Source organism: Rhamphochromis sp. 'chilingali', assembly GCF_963969265.1.
Source record: "Rhamphochromis sp. 'chilingali' genome assembly, chromosome: 20".
In the NCBI taxonomy this organism is placed as follows: domain Eukaryota; kingdom Metazoa; phylum Chordata; class Actinopteri; order Cichliformes; family Cichlidae; genus Rhamphochromis; species Rhamphochromis sp. 'chilingali'.
In genome coordinates this window covers 32,374,173-32,389,696 of record NC_137947.1, presented here as the reverse complement: position 1 = coordinate 32,389,696, position 15,524 = coordinate 32,374,173, and the positions used below count along the sequence as shown (strand labels likewise).

The window sequence follows — 15,524 nt, the reverse complement described above, 5'->3', positions numbered from 1 at the left end:
TTTTACCGCCCCCTACTGCCAGGAGGACGAAACTTCAACTACTGCTTCTGCTGCTGTCGGAAAAATCCCCGTTTGTCCTTCATGTATGTATCAATTTATAATTGATTAGAATAAGATCCCCTCCAAAGTATTCTTATTTATCAGATCCCAGAGCACCTTCTGCGATGATTTCTTCATGCAGACTTTGTGCTCCAAGCTGTTTTACCCTGCGAGGTTTCAGTCATGGCCTCATAAAATAAACAAATCAAACCAATATCCAACTTCCTTTTATCTGAAACATTTTTGAATAAATCAGAAAATTCAGACTGAATTTAAAAACAAATGAAGAGTTTCTTGTAAATCTAATGGTACTAAGGTGGCTACATGCACTGGTTTAATTTTCACTGATGCAGCAGATCTATTTTGAAAAGCAGGCTCAGTCCCTGCAGCTTTCAGTCATCTCAACTTTCAATAAGCATGAAAAGTCATTAAACTGGGACAGAAAATGACTGTAGAAGGATTTTTAAACACTTTCAATGTTGTTAAAGATGTTGACTGGCCGAGGATGTTATTTAAGGACCAGAGAAGGTCTTAGAGATGTTCAACAGTTTGATTGGCCAATCACAGACAAACTGAGGCCTGCGGCTTCCTTGGACACGCTCTCAATTTAACAGATACAGAATATTAAGAAATTATGTTAGTAAATTAAATCTGAAACATTTTTGCAAGAGTGATTAAATAAGTAATGTATATTTAAAGTGTCTTTTAAAGGCATTAATAAAACACAGTCATATGACCACAATCAAGTAAAACAACAAACATGAACTCAGAAACCTTATTCAAATTCAAATTTTATTTGTCACACACACAACCATACACAGTATGACATGAGGTCACCTATGACCTGTCAAAGGTGTACCCTGCTTCTCGTCCTATGGTCGCTGGGATAGGTTCCAGTTCCCCCCCTCCAAACTGTGACAAGGATAAGCAGAAGAGAATGGATGGAGACTGGGTCAGATATTTCAAAGAGTGAAGCCAATATTCAGAGCATTAGCCTTTACAGTGGACGAGAAAAGACCTCAGATATTCTGGACAATAATTACAGACTGTGTTTTCTGCGTTAAGCTTCAAAAATCTGGAAATCCAGACATCCTGATCATGTGGTTTCATTTGTGGATTAACATTTGATGATTAAAGTTATTGAAGGCTGAGCTAAGGTCCAGCAAAAGAAGGACTGAGGAGACACCCTGCAAAAGGTTGTTTGTGACTTTAACTAGAGCTCTTCAGTTTAATGCAACTTTGTAAAGGCAGATTGAGAGTTATCAAGAATGTTGTGCTTCTCCAACTTTCCTAAATTGTGTCTCAACAAGCTTTTCTTATATTTTAGCCATCAAAGGTTTTGAAATAGGTGTATAATTTGTGTGAAGTGCCAGGTCCAGGTTTGGCTTCTTCTGCAGTGGTTTGTATCATATCTTCTGCTCTTGCTCTTGACGAAGGCGGTCGCACTTTTCTCCTCCTCCTCCTCTCCCTTAGCTTCCCTGCTTAGCCTCTTGTGTCCTTGTCTAGTCTCGTGTTTTTTGTATTACTTTTCCCTGGAACACTCTCACAGTCTGTTCTCTAAAACCTAAAAGAAGAATTATGGCTTGGATCAACCCTAACCCTGTCTCTGAATGCAATTGACACCCCTTCTCAACGTGAAGTCTGGGCTCGGGTGAGCCTGACTGCTGAAGATATCTAACTATTCGGAACCATGGTAACAGGGTTCTGGCTGATCGGAGCTGGCTTGGTCCTGACTTATCGAAGAATTAAGGAAGCGGAACCGGCTGTTCAAACCCCCACAAGGCTGCCCGCTGGGATTGAAATGATGGGAGAGGCGTGAGTTTCTCAAAATGGGCTCATTGAGTCAGCACGGAGAAGATCTTGGAGCTTACGGCTGCCGTGAACACTCAGAATAAGATCTCTGAGTGCAGACTGGATGACATCTCGGGGAGGCTCACTGCCGTGAGTTCTCAGAATCGGCTCCTTGAGCACAAGAAATGACAACATCACAGAACGCAAGTATGGCGAAGCTCGCGGCGCTCCAACGGGAGATAGAGAGACCAGTGTCGGACTGTAGAACTGCTTTGAAATTCATATGAGTTGTTCGCACTAAAGTAAAAAGCACCATCACTTCATGCGGAGACCCTCTCAGCGCCAGCTGCGGTCTCAAGGCTGGAGCTGAACAACAACACCCTGATAACGACTGTGTTTAGTCTGTTCCTTCCCACTCCATGCAAGGCCACCTGGGTTGGCTGGAAGACTGTTTACTTAGCCTGGCAGGGAGGAGGACACTGTCTCAGCTGAACTCTGGACACACACACACACACACACTGATATGCACACACTCATCCCCCCTCCCTTTCCAAAAGCCTTCGATGCTTGTGCCCTCCTGGGAACACGGCGGGTCTGAGCCTGCGCTGGAATGGTAGCGCTGGGCAGGATGGCTGCTGTGTTTGCTTCGGATGACTCCTCACCCCCCACCCGACCCTGTGGCTTGTCATGTGTTCCATAATGTTGTGCTGTGGACATTTATGTGCTTTTTGTGTAGAGGAATTTTTTTGTTTCCTGTTCTCATGCTGTCCTCCCAGGAGCCCAGCATGAGGTCTCTTTTTTTTCCTCTTGTACTTTCCTATTGTAGTGTACATTTCAGTGTTTTCTTTCTGTAACGCTACCGATCTCCGACCTGTTTCCCCATGTGATGTCTGTGTAAGGTGTGTGTGTGTGTGTGTGGGGGGGGGGGGGGGGGGTCCTATTTCACTGCAGAGCAACCTGCACGTGGTGAATAAAGCCTTGATTGATTGATATCGGACTCCAGTTTGTGCATGTAAATGGAGAGTCCTCTTCACACACTGAGGTTAATTATGGAGTTCCACAGGGTTCAGTGCTAGGACCAATTCTGTTTACATTATACATGCTTCCCTTAGGCAGCATCATTAGAAGACATAGCATACATTTACACTGCTATGCAGATGACACCCAGCTCTATCTGTCCATGAAGCCAGATAACACACACCAATGAGTTAAACTGCAGGAATGTCTTAAAGACATAAAGACCTGGATGGCCGCTAACTTTCTGCTTCTTAATTCAGATCAAACTGAGGTTATTGTACTCGGCCCTGAAAAGCTTAGAAATATGGTATCTAAGCAGATTCTTACTCTGGATGGCATTACCTTGTCCTCCAGTAACGCTGTGAGGAACCTTGGAGTCATGTTTGACCAGGACATGTCCTTCAACGCACATATTAAACAAATATGTAAGACTGCGTTCTTCCATTTGTGCAACATCTCTAAAGTTAGAAATATCCTGTCTCAGAGTGACGCTGAAAAACTAGTTCATGCATTTATTACTTTAGTAACGTTCCACGAAACAGACTTATGTAAGTTTTCCTCCGTTCTCATATATTAGGGTGCAAATACAGCAGAATTGCTGATGGGTACAAAACAAGAATGGAACAAAAAATAATTACAGAATAACAGTGGGAGTGCCAAGTATCCTAACCCTCTCTCTCACCTTGTACCGCGCCCCAGGAAACTGGGATGTGGATCTTGTGGTTAGTGGACGACCTGAGGAAGTCACGACCTCACAGGTGAAACCTGTATCATGAGATTTTACTCTTACATTCTCTCTGCGTGATGTGGGAGGATCCTTGGTGTCCTCACAACACTAAAGACTGACAAGCTTTGAGGGTAAAGTACAACTGCCTGAATCTCCCCCATCCCCCCCCCCCAAAAAATACACTGAAGACACAGTTGGCATGTAATCTAATTACATTTGAAAGTAACTGAAGAGTAGCAGAAAAAGCTTTTATTTAGTTTTGCTAGCGGAAGTCGCTCGACTCCAATAAAGAAACCAGAAAAGCATCTCAGAACATCAATAATATGAATATAAGATCTCTCAAAATTACAGCAAAACTGGAGCTCAGGCGACATCCCAGAATCCCGCAGGGCAGGAAGTCGTCCAACAGCGTCAAACGGAGCAGGGGGACAGTCTTTGCTTAGCAAATGAGAAGCGATCGCTCATTTATTGCAGTGATACATTAGAGATCAGTTCTGCTCGACCCATCAGAACCATCAGCATCGATTTTTTCAGATGCATAGAAACCGCAGACTCTCAGAACACATAAAAACCTCCAAACACGGAGACAGGAAGTGAGTTTCTTCACTCACTAACGAAGGCAACGTCCGTCAAACGCAGAACCGAAGGCAGAACGCGATGAGGAGGACGAGCGAGAGCCGGACCGGCAGTCCGACTCCGGGGCGCCGTCCGGTTTCTCACCTTTACTCCTCAGGAAAACAAACATATGATTCAGGTGCGGAAGCAGGACCGAGGCCGGCCGGAAAACAAACCAAAATCAGAGCCGGAAGCTCCAATCAGAAGTCGTAAAAATATCACGTGAACTATTTTTCTGAAGGGAGGAGAAAAAGGAAAACCAGCGTGAACTGGTTTAAACTGGTTTAAGTCAGCACAAGTTAAACTGGGGTTAACCAAATTAAAACAAAGACCTTTGAACTAATCCAAACGGGCTCGTTCTAGTTTTAAAGAGCGAACAAACAGGAAGTGGTCACGTCAGGACGTAAAAATCTTTTTTTTAAACTCAGAGCTCGTTCCTGATTTTGACCCTCGCCTGCTTCCGTACTCTGAATGCAAATACAGGAAGTGAGATACAGAAGTGAGAAAGCGGGTGCAGCTGTGTTCGAGATGAAGGAGGACGTCTGTCCCAGCGCCCTCGCAGACATCCTGAGGTGGCGTTGGATGGCGGTGCAGAGGGTGCGGGGTCACGGCAGCACCTGGGTCGCCCTCAGGCTCTTAAACCCGAGTCAGTCGAAGGGGCTGAAGTCCCTCTCCAGGTTCTCGGACTCGTCGTCGTCGGAGAAGAAGTCGTCCTCGTCGATGTCGTCCTCGTCGTAGTCCTCGTGCCACTCTGGGACGTACTCTTCATCGTACTCGTCATCGTCATCCTCTGCTTCGTCGCCGCCCTCCTCGCCCGTGTAGTTGTTGTTGTCAGAGTCTCCGGAGTGGGACGCCCGGTCCGACTTGGACCTGCGTGAGAGAGAGAGAGCGCGTCAGTGTGTGCACATGCTCAGTACGCACCTTCAACCTCGCTTTACGTTGCAGGAGGCGTTACTCACACTTTGTTGGCGTCGGCGTGGTTGGACAGGTTGGAGGACTGAGTGGACTCTGGTTCCTGGCTGCCCTTGGACTGGTATCCAACACGGAAGTCCTGGAGACAGAAACAGGAAGCAGTGCAGCGATGACATCACAGAACATCCCATCGCATTTTGTCAGGAGGTCAGAGCAGCGCCCTCTGAAGAAACAGCTAAAGAAGCTTTTATTTTGATAGGTTTTATCGTTGACTGAGGCTGCTGACTAATGTGGTCATGACACGACAGCGCGTGGAGGCGGAGCTCGCTGTCACAGCTCTGACAGTAAACGCTGTCCATGGTTTACGGGCCGTGTATTTTCTGAGAGTAGTGAACGCGTCTGCCTCAGAAATAAAAAGTTCAGAGTGAAGCGACTTTGCCTGCGCCGTTCTTCACATGTAAACGCCACCGCAGGAAGTGTCAACAAATCTGCAGCACCAAACACGCTGAGCCACCGCCGTGGCGAGATCTTTTTAAAGCGTTGGATTTAATGTCAAAGACTGAAAACGTGCAGAGCTAACTTTTTACAGCGTGCATGGATTTTCACTCCGCCCCCTGCAGGATCATCTAAGCCTGTCAGAGGAATCGGCTCCGTGATGTGGGCTGAGGCGCATTCCCAGTTCTGTCATCAGAGCCGTAACGCTCGTCGGCTCGGTCTCACATAGACCGAACTGGTTCTGGAGCGAGTACCTGGGTGGAGTGCTGGAGGATGGCGAGGAGGCGCTCCTGGATGCGGCGGATCAGCTCGAGTCCAGTGTTCAGGTGTTCGGGTTTCAGCAGCCGCACGCACGAGGCCAGGTCAGTGCACTGCAGCAAAGTCTCCTCTGAGGAGAGAAAACCAGCAGACACACCAGTGAGACCAGTTCACACAGGCCTGACGAGGATCAGAGGATGGGAGCCTCACCCAGCAGGATCTGCAGAGCGTTGGTATGCAAGTCCAGAGCCTCGGTCTGCTGCTCCATCACGTCCATCTTCTCCGTCTCCTGGTTGTAGTAGCTGTACACGCAGGAGTAGGCCAGCACCTGCAGACAGAGCGGAGGGCACGGTAAGGACACGCTCCGACCTCAGCGGGAGCGGCTGAGGAGGAGGAAGACGACGGGGACGATACCTTCCGAGCCTGAGCGAGGACTTTACAGGCGTCGATGACGAAGGTCAGAGACTTCATCTGCAGAGCCTCATTGATGGACGACACTTTGTTCTCCAGGTTGATGGCAAAGTCCTGCAGACACACACACAGACACCACCCGGTCTGTCAGCTACGTCACTGTGTGATTAAATACAGCGGCAGCCTTAGCCTGGAGCTATCCACAGTATTTTCAGACCCCCGACCCCTGAGCTGGGCCGGGGGTTTCAGCAGATGCAGGTGTGGGGTTCATTTGAAGCGCCTACATCACCTTGAGTTATCGCATTGACAAATTTATACTTATGCGCTCTTTGTACTGACTGCACGGCCTGTAGCGGGCCACAGCGGTGCTCTTTGATGGTCTGTAGTCATACCTTGGCCTGATGGTGGAAGGTGCATCTCTCGTTGTAATCCTGGAACTTCTTCTCCTGCCGCGCCGCTTTACTCACCTGCAGACAGATAACACCTTTAACACACCGTTTGCTGTTCTGATTGGCTGACTTGTGTAGTCACATGACAGCATGTGGACCAACCATGGCAGAGCAGTTGTAGTAATCTTTGTGTGTTGGTTTCCATGGTTTCAGGCAGCGCCAGCAGAAGCCATGGTTACATTTGGCACAGGTCATACTGAGGAGAGAGGTCATCGACATCACCGTTACCAGCACGTCTGTGCGCGTGCGTGTCTGTGCGCGTGCATGTCTGTGTGTGTGTGTGTGTGTCTGTGTGCGTTCGTACTGCAGGCAGCCTTCGTTCTTCTCGATCTGAGCCTGGCAGCTCGGGCAGCGTTTGGAGATTAGCTTGGCGAGGTGTTTGCTCTGAGCCTCCATGCTCATCCCTTCGTAGTAACCGCCGTCGTCCATCCACTGGGACATGTGACTGCAGCTTGCTGGGTAGTGTGCCTGCAGGAGGGGTGGGGGGAGCGGTCGCATGTTTACATACCTGGCCTTTAAACGGTTTAACGCAGCAGCGGTCACCCGAAACCCAGGTGCTGCGACTACAACACACAGACTGTATAGAGAAGATGGACATGCACCCACTGGTTTCTGTGCTTCGTTTGGTGCCATGAGCAAGAAGGTCACCTGACTATGGAGCCGCTCACTCATTGGCTAACGGGATTTGACTGACAAAGCATCTGCCAACAAGGATGCTCTGCATAATCTTCATGTTTTATTCAGTTAGACCTGGAAGGACCAGATCAGGTGACCAGGAGACTTTAGCCAATCAGACGTCAGGGGAGTTGCCCCCTGCTTGACACTAGGCAGAATGCAGGTTTAGGTAATCTTTTTATACAGTCTGTGGTAAAACAAGGTTCCCGTGGGAACTACAGCTTCACCTATAAACTGAAAGCATGTAAGGTGACCTCTGACCTCAGGGAAGTTGCAGCTGAAGCAGGAGGACCAGCAGCACTTTGAGCAGGTCGCCATGCTGCCCGTGTTCTCCTTGCAGAGGATCTGATCGCAGCCCTGAGGGTTGGTGCACCACGTCAGGTTGGAGCAGCACTCCACGTAGCCTCTCAGCAGGGCATTCTCATACTGCGGAGAAGGAGGAGCTTAACACCCATAGACGGGACAGGCAAACCTGAGGGTGGTCAGGTGGTGTGTTACCTTGGCGATGGTGTCCTTGTCAGTGAGGACGCTGAGGAAGAACTGGGAGGTGGGCTGAGCCTGGCAGTCTGTGATTGGACAGTTGCAGTTCATGATCAGGTTCTGCTCGATCCTCGCCGTCAGGTACTCCTGCCAGCACGACTGCACGACACACACACACACACACACACACACACACACACACACACACACAGTCAGACTCACGCCACGCCCACGGCAAACATCAAGAACTGAGAGCGGCGCTGACCCTGCAGCAGTAGTGCATGCAGCTCAGCGAAGGCACCAGCTCCATGCCGCAGCTCCACGGGCTCAGGCACACTGGGCAGGTGGAGGCGGGGCTCGGCGGCGTCTGAGGGTTCAGGAACTTGAGTCCGGCAGCCACGATGATGGCGTCAGGGTCGTCGGTGTACCGCTGCACCAGCAAGTCCACGTTCCACTTACAGTGAATGAGGAGGTGCTCGGCCCGGTCCAGGTCCAGACTCAGCGTCCCCGCAACCTGAGAGGACAGAGAGGTCATCTAACGCACCTGAGGGGGTGGAGACTACGCCTCATGAACCTCTGACCTCACATACGCCTATGTAGCATCTCACCTGTTGAACCGTCCTCTGCATCAGCTGACGAACTTCATCCTGCGTCATCGTGCGACCCATCGAGAAAAGAACGGTATCAAGAACGCCATCCTCGAACCGCCGCGGCACAGGCACCAGACTGCAACACACACACACCTGAAACACTCACACGCTGCAGGAGGACTCTTTGATAATCAATGAATACGATTATTTTTTAGTTAATGTATCAGTTTAAGACTCTCCAAACTGGTGCTTTTACTTTGAAAACTCACCTGGTTTAATACAGGTAACACTGACTCACTGCCCCCTCCTGTGGCACACAGTGGTATTGCACCTCGCTCACATCGGTGTTTAACATTCAATCTTAGTTCAGTTTTTATTTCACAGTGAAGAAAACTGGGAGTCATTTCGTTGAATGACTAACAAACGTAAGAACCAAAACGCCTCCAGCTCCAGACCATTTAACAGATGGCACCGAGACAGCGCCCCCTGCAGACCAGTCAAACTTACACTGTTTAAAAAAGTAAAGGCGTTTGTGAAGGTTTACGTTCTTTTGAAAGTCTCCGTCTCTGATGGCTCCCTTGTAAAGAGTACGACTGTTTGTGTAACCTGTGCTGGGACAGGAGTGTGCGCCTCCACCGACTGCATGGCAGTGAGTGTAATACCTGTAATCAGCATGTGCGCTCCTCACACTCATTATTCAGTTTCTGGTCCTGACATGTTTTGTCTCATTGTTATCACCCTCACCGACTCTCATAGTCAGAGGAACGTGGAAATGACCCACGGTCTGACAGCAGCAGCGTCTGTCCATCGTTTCATTCTGCCGCCTCTCTCATTCGCGGCGCTGTCAACCGTAAGGGCCGGACCGGAACACGTGCAGCTGATAAACAGCTGAAACCAGCCGCTGCAGGAGAGCAGCTCAGGTCCTGATACCCTCACAGTTTAACGTGGACGTGAAGCGCTACACGCAAAGCCTCATTTACCCCACGGAGCCCCGCCCTCAGACACTGACGCAGGTGCAACTCTGTCTGTGAACCTGGGTTGAAGAAATAACAGCTTCAAGACAAAGCTTAAAAGGTTTGACATCATAATGTGCCAACCACACAACGTCATGCGCCAACCTGACAGAAGATGGCGCTACGCCTGTTTTTAAACCCAGGTTCACAGCCAGCGTTACAGCTGTGAGAGCCTGAGGGCTCCGTGGGCCTGCGTGTAGCGTTTCACGTCCTCTTTAATCCAACGATGACTTGTACGCACAGAGACGAGCTCTGAAGAATCACTGCAGCTCAGTTTGATCCTCATCAGTTTATTTGTCAAAGGTTTGCTCGTCAATCAGCATTTTAAATCAGAACAAACAAAATCAGCGTTTAAACTTCATTTTCTTCTTCTCCTTAAAGTCGAGTTCGGCTTCGGTGTGATGTGAACAGATGTCAAAGATGTCAAAGGTCAAACAATATTTACAACATCGTGTCTGATCTGTTTCAGCAGCTTCGTTTCACAGACGTCCGATTTCTGATCGATCGGCCGATCAGATAAACGTCGAGCCGATCAAAATCAATCGAAATTTACAGCCCATTCGAGTCTGTGGCCTCGTTTGAGGCTGGCAGACCGCCGCAGGCCCCAGCACCGCCCTTTTCTACAACTGCATTCCTATTGGATGATAATAAAGACAAAGTGCTATTAAAAAAAAAAAAAAAAAAAAAAAAAGCTGACGTGAGTGAATAAAATAAAGTCAAAGAAGAAGAAATGAGAATTCTTCTGGTTCAGAAACGCCGTCTGTAAAACAAAGCGCTCTCCTGGCTAAGCAGGGCGTGGCTTAGCTGAGACTGACAGACTGAACCCACGTGTGAAGTCAGAGGTCGCGGTCACACCTGATGTCGGCCCGGCTGTTGGAGGTGGCGTCCTTCCCGATGTCGGCCCGGCTGAAGGAGAACTGGGCCTGGCCCTTCTGCGGCGTGGACGGGTCCTCGGGGACGAACTCCACAATGTGCGGGTTCTCGTCGTTGCGGCGGATGCAGCCCTTGCTGATGACGTGCATGATGCAGGACAGGACATCGCTGGTGCTGCAGCTGAAACGGCCCGAGCCCGGCGAGCGCGACGCCTCCTGCTTCTGACACGAGTCCAGCACCTGAAAGAGAGCGGCGCAGGTCAGAGCCTTGACATGCCACCACGGGCTTTTATTTTGAAGGAGGCAGGCAACCTCTGACCTTGAAGACGAGGTTGTCGATATGCATCTCCTTCTCCTGCTTCATGATGTGGACGATCAGGCAGTAGATGTAGTTCCTCTTCCTCTCCAGTGTGCCCGCCGCGTCCTCGTCCACGTTCAGATACGTCTGTTTGGGCAGCAGCCACACGGACGCCGGCGCGCCCTCCTGGCTGCGAGACGCCACCTGCTCGTTCAGCTGCAGCACACCTGATGCAAAGAGATGCAAAGTCAGAAAAGACGGACAGCGGTGCTGACACACGTGTGCGTTTGTGAGGCGGGTCTGACCTCGGGTGGGGTCGTCTGGGTGGCTGCAGGTCAGCGGCCCGCCCTCGCCAATGAGAGGCAGCAGAGCGTGCAGCAGCACGGTGGCGGAGAGGCCGCTTGCCTGCAGCAGAGCGTCAACTTGAACCTCCTGCAGACGCACAGAAACACAAACATCACACGTACATCAAACTACGCACTCACTCCTCCAATGCCACAAACGCGGCGGGCAGCGAGACCACGAGGACCTACCTGCTGGCTGTTGAACTGCAGCAGCACGAACATCTGCAGCGTAGAGACGTGCAGCGTCCAGCCGCCGAACTGCAGCTCGGCGTGCCCGAGCCACGTCCACTGCAGCCGCCGAGGCTTGGAGTGGCACAGACCGTATATGGACTGACCTGCAGACAGGAAGTAATATCCATCAGTTAGCGTGAGGTAATACTGGTTGCTGTTGGAAATAGGGGTGCTGATGTGGGTGGAGGTGCTCACTGTGGGTGTAGAACTGGGTGAACTGGTTCAGGTAGGAGCAGAGCTCCGGGGGGAGGTGCTTCGCCGGCTCGTCCAGGTAGCAGAGTGAAGAGACGGCCCAGCAGCGCGGCGACAGAACCAGGACCTGGACCTCCGCCTCCTCCTCCAACTCCGCCCACTCCTCCATCACCTGCAGAAACAAGGACACACAATGAGACCCTGCAGGCGGCGATGGGTACCTGGGGGCGGAGCAGACATGCAACCTGGTCGTGCTCCTGCAAGCTGCGGTCCAGCTGCTGCAGCCGGTACAGGTGGAACTCCTGCTGCAGCTCGGACGACTCGCTCAGGTTCTTCAGCATCTGCTGTGGGAAGCGGCTCGGGAAGCAACTGCCGATCTGCTCCGCCACGGCGTGCTCCAGCCACACGTTCCCCTGAGCCAGCAGCCGGTCGCCCAGATAGTACCTGCACAGAGCGAGAGACTGTGAGCGTTAGAGACGCGGGAGGCTCGGCGCAGCACGGCGCTCGTGTGATCGCACCTGTAGAAGTGCTCGAAGGTGCTGGCGAGCTCCAGGCCTGACAGGAAGAGCATCGGCTCCAGAAACTGCTGCAGCCGCTCCAGAGTCTCCACACAGCCGGATGCCATGCCGCTCGCCTGGATCATCTGATCGATGTACTGAGCGAAGCGCTCGCTCACCTGCGTGCAGCAAACACAACAACGTCACACCGTGCACCGAGAACACGAGAGCTTGGACGGACGCGCAGCGGCGCAGGCACTCACGTGCATAGCTCTGAGGATGGAGAGCTGCAACAGGGCGGTGGAGAAACCGTGCCGCAGGGCAAGGACGAAGGCGGTCTGCTGGCCAAACAGCTCCTCCATGGCGTTCTTCAGCCGAAGGTAGAGCCGCCGATATCGCTCCACGAAGTCCGGCAGAGTGCAGCTCGCCTCCAGGAACTTCTTCACCTGAGGGGAAGGAGTCACGTTTAGCTCATTAGCATCTAAACCCTCAAACAGGAAACAACACTGAACAGCTGACTCACCTGGCGTTGTACCACTCCCTGCCAACAGAGGGCGATGCCCGCGATGCTGCTGCTGCTCTTCACTTTGGGTTTGGCTGAGGACGATGAGGAGGAGGAGGTGGAGGCGGCTGCGGATGCCTCTTTGTTCTTTCCTTCTTTACCATCTGCAAGAAGACGACATTTCAGACGTCGGATTTGGGGAGCGCACGCTCGCCGGCGATGAGTGACGGGGAGGTGAGATGAGAGCGCGACAGCCACAAACGAAAAGTGAAGCTGAGCGTCGGTCCTTCTTTTCCCACTGAAAAGAAACCGCGTCAGGGACTGCGATGGGAACAGGAAGTAAACAAAGAGCGGCCCAACTGAAGGAAAACGAGATGGAGGACGGGCGCGTCTGAAGGAAGCCGAATGTTTCAGTCTGTTCAGATGAGGACGAGGAAGGTCGCCGGGCGCCGCCTGCTGGAGGCATTTCTAACAAAAACGGGTGCTTTTGGGCTGCCTGTCAGACTCCTCCCCCAGCATCAGCAGCTACAAACTTGTGTCAGCAGCCAGCAGGGGGCGACACCAGCTTCCTGCCCTCATGTGGACGCATGAAATGTCAAAGCGTAAAAACCAAACTAACAGGGTCCGACTGCAGCACCGCCGCCCTCTCAGGCACGTTTTAGTTGCCTCTGCTGGTGAGGAGGGGGTACTGCACCAAAACAGAGCGCCACACCACCGTTTAAAAACCGAAGGGTTCACTTTAAATCCGACTCACAAACAACAAGCTTCACCTCCTCTCAGTATGTTCTGATCTGACGGACAAACAGGAACAGGCGAGTCTTTGATGTTTCCTTTGTGAGGTTTTAAACAGCAGACGTGTAAATTCAATGCAAATATTTTATCTATTCGTAACACGGCTGTTCACACCGAACGCATCACTGTGCACAACGAATCTGTGGCATTTATTTTTCAGATCAAGGTTGATGTTTCAGATACGCATAAACACATCTGACCCATCAGATGTATAAACACATCGGATTGGTGCTGTTGCTCAAAACGCACGCCGGTGCTGAAGACAAACCGACCCGTTTTACCTCAGACGCTCACCTACACCTGCTCAGAGTCACTCAGGTGCCAACAGGAGCTCAAACTGCTGACATCCTGAACGTCTTAAAACCATCACGAACACCCTGAAACACTAAGAAACCAGCGTGAAACCATCAGCTTCGCTGCGGGATCAAACCAGGAAAAAAAAGAAAGAAAGAAGAACAGCCAATCCAAATTAAGTAGCGCAGAGCCGAACCAATCACAGCGTCACGTGACTTGTTACGTACAGCACAAGTGCCAAGCCGCACACGTGTATTTGTTTGGGAAGCAGCCAGCCGCCGTGCCGCCGGGTGATGGAGGAAATGAGTGTGCCGACTAGAGAAATCAACCGAGCGTGACCGAAGGTTACCGAAGAGAAAACAGATGATGGTTCCAACGCCGGAGAGATTGTCCAACGGAAGAGCCATAGAAGCTCCGTAGTGTGAAGGTATTTCTGCTATTTCAAGTCAAACAGAGTAGCTGCACTGTAAATGTGCCGAAAGCAAGTCTGGAAATACAATAAAGCGGTGCAGCTCAGTCTCTGACTGGAAGCGCTGATTCGTCATTCGGCTTTTGTCAGACTAAAGTAACTGTTACAACTGTTTGAAAAGCTCAGCTATACAACAAGGAGAGATTGAGAATTTCCTTTTAGTTCTCAGTTTATTTGATATTGACAAAAGTTAGTCAGTTTTGTCTGTTCTTCTGTAAAACAAACTAAGATTTATTTTTAGAATTAATATTTTGTTTCTAAGTGGAATTGACAATTTAGTCTGTTTCGTTTGTTCTATTTTGAAACTTAAACGCTTTAGCGGCTGCCTTTTGTGTAGTTTGCAATATTTGCCTTTATTTATCTGAAAAAGTCTCATGTTCCTTAAGTACATCTACCCTGTTGAACTTATTATGGGAAATAAATATTTAAAAACAAGCTGCTGATTATTTCACATTTTACTTGTGAGCAGCGGCACATTTAAATCTTACAAATATAGTTATTTGGCTGATATCGTGATAGATATCGTTATCGCCTGAAATGAAAAAAACATATCGTGATATGAAAAAAATCGCCCAGCTCTACTTTCGACCCAAGTTGAAATTGAGACTCAGAGTCGCTGCATCTTGTAGCTGTGTCGTCTTAAATTGGTCATGTGATTTTGATGCACCGAGGTGTCCATCGACCCCAGAGGTTTAAGCTCCGCCCAATCATCAGCTCTGTGGGATGTTTGAATGCCGACAATGATAACCAAAAGGACGACACGAGATCACCGTTTTTATGGAGACTGAAATCTTTTTAAACTCTCCCCATGAACGACCTGCGACGGCGTCCCCGTGGCCTGAATGGCGGGTGGTCACCCTCAGAAGTCGTCAGGTTGAGTCTGCGTTTTCTTTTGTTCAGGATGAAATACGACGGCGTTACGGTCCAACCCGGAGATGGCGGACGAGCTTGTGTTTTGCTTTTGTTTCAACGGCGGGAAGAAAAGTGAGATCGGTCCGACTCGTGCCGACCCTGACGTGCACTTTGACCCCTTGGACCTTCAAGCCCAGCTGTTTTTTTGGAGTCACAGGTGAGTGTGAAGCACGGCTGACATCAAGCAGCCATCATCGCCCTCACTGTGAGGTCACTTAAACTGTCCTCACAGTCACCGTGACGACGCCAGACTCAGACAGGATGGCAGATCTGAGACTGCGGCCGAGGTCAGATAAGAACGCTCGACCTGATTGGCTCAGAGAGGAGGAGGGAGGAGGAGCGCAGCTGGACCCTGGAACAGACGTGGCCTCTGAACTTTGCTCTTACTTACTCTTCAGCTCTTTGCTTCTGTTGAGACCTTCTGGAGACAAAATAAACTCCTTTAAGTTATTAACATCCACAAAGGGTCAAAGGTCAGCTTTTAAACACACATTGCTCCTAAAACAGAACTTCCTGTTTGTATCATCAAAGATCCTCTGACCCCGACCACCACTGACACCTAAAGACAAACTAATGCACTTTAATCCCAGGATCAGACAAACCCGACAGGAAAAACACGAGGAAGCTATCACAATAAAAGCCACGAACA

The 15,524-nt window shown here is 50.2% G+C and overlaps 1 protein-coding gene across 2 annotated transcripts in view; it reads right to left on the bottom strand.

Annotated features, from left to right (window-relative positions):
- Positions 1-3,768: 3,768 nt before the first annotated feature.
- Positions 3,769-15,524, bottom strand: part of cul9 (cullin 9) — a 28,788-nt gene continuing 17,032 nt past the window's right edge. Inside the window, exons 24-44 of one of the 2 annotated variants that reach the window (XM_080868343.1) lie at positions 15,267-15,296; positions 12,430-12,572; positions 12,170-12,352; positions 11,928-12,085; positions 11,655-11,853; positions 11,413-11,581; positions 11,176-11,321; positions 10,664-11,074; positions 10,328-10,584; positions 8,478-8,595; positions 8,135-8,383; positions 7,888-8,028; positions 7,651-7,815; positions 7,019-7,182; positions 6,817-6,910; positions 6,658-6,732; positions 6,269-6,379; positions 6,065-6,182; positions 5,851-5,984; positions 5,149-5,240; positions 3,769-5,059 (exon numbers count right to left, since the gene is read on the bottom strand). In XM_080868343.1, coding sequence (XP_080724469.1) covers positions 4,837-5,059; positions 5,149-5,240; positions 5,851-5,984; positions 6,065-6,182; positions 6,269-6,379; positions 6,658-6,732; positions 6,817-6,910; positions 7,019-7,182; positions 7,651-7,815; positions 7,888-8,028; positions 8,135-8,383; positions 8,478-8,595; positions 10,328-10,584; positions 10,664-11,074; positions 11,176-11,321; positions 11,413-11,581; positions 11,655-11,853; positions 11,928-12,085; positions 12,170-12,352; positions 12,430-12,572; positions 15,267-15,296 — 3,380 coding nt within the window. In that variant the 3' untranslated portion in view covers positions 3,769-4,836. The remainder of the gene's footprint in view (positions 5,060-5,148; positions 5,241-5,850; positions 5,985-6,064; positions 6,183-6,268; positions 6,380-6,657; positions 6,733-6,816; positions 6,911-7,018; positions 7,183-7,650; positions 7,816-7,887; positions 8,029-8,134; positions 8,384-8,477; positions 8,596-10,327; positions 10,585-10,663; positions 11,075-11,175; positions 11,322-11,412; positions 11,582-11,654; positions 11,854-11,927; positions 12,086-12,169; positions 12,353-12,429; positions 12,573-15,266; positions 15,297-15,524) is intronic. The other variant, XM_080868344.1, reaches the window with a different exon arrangement.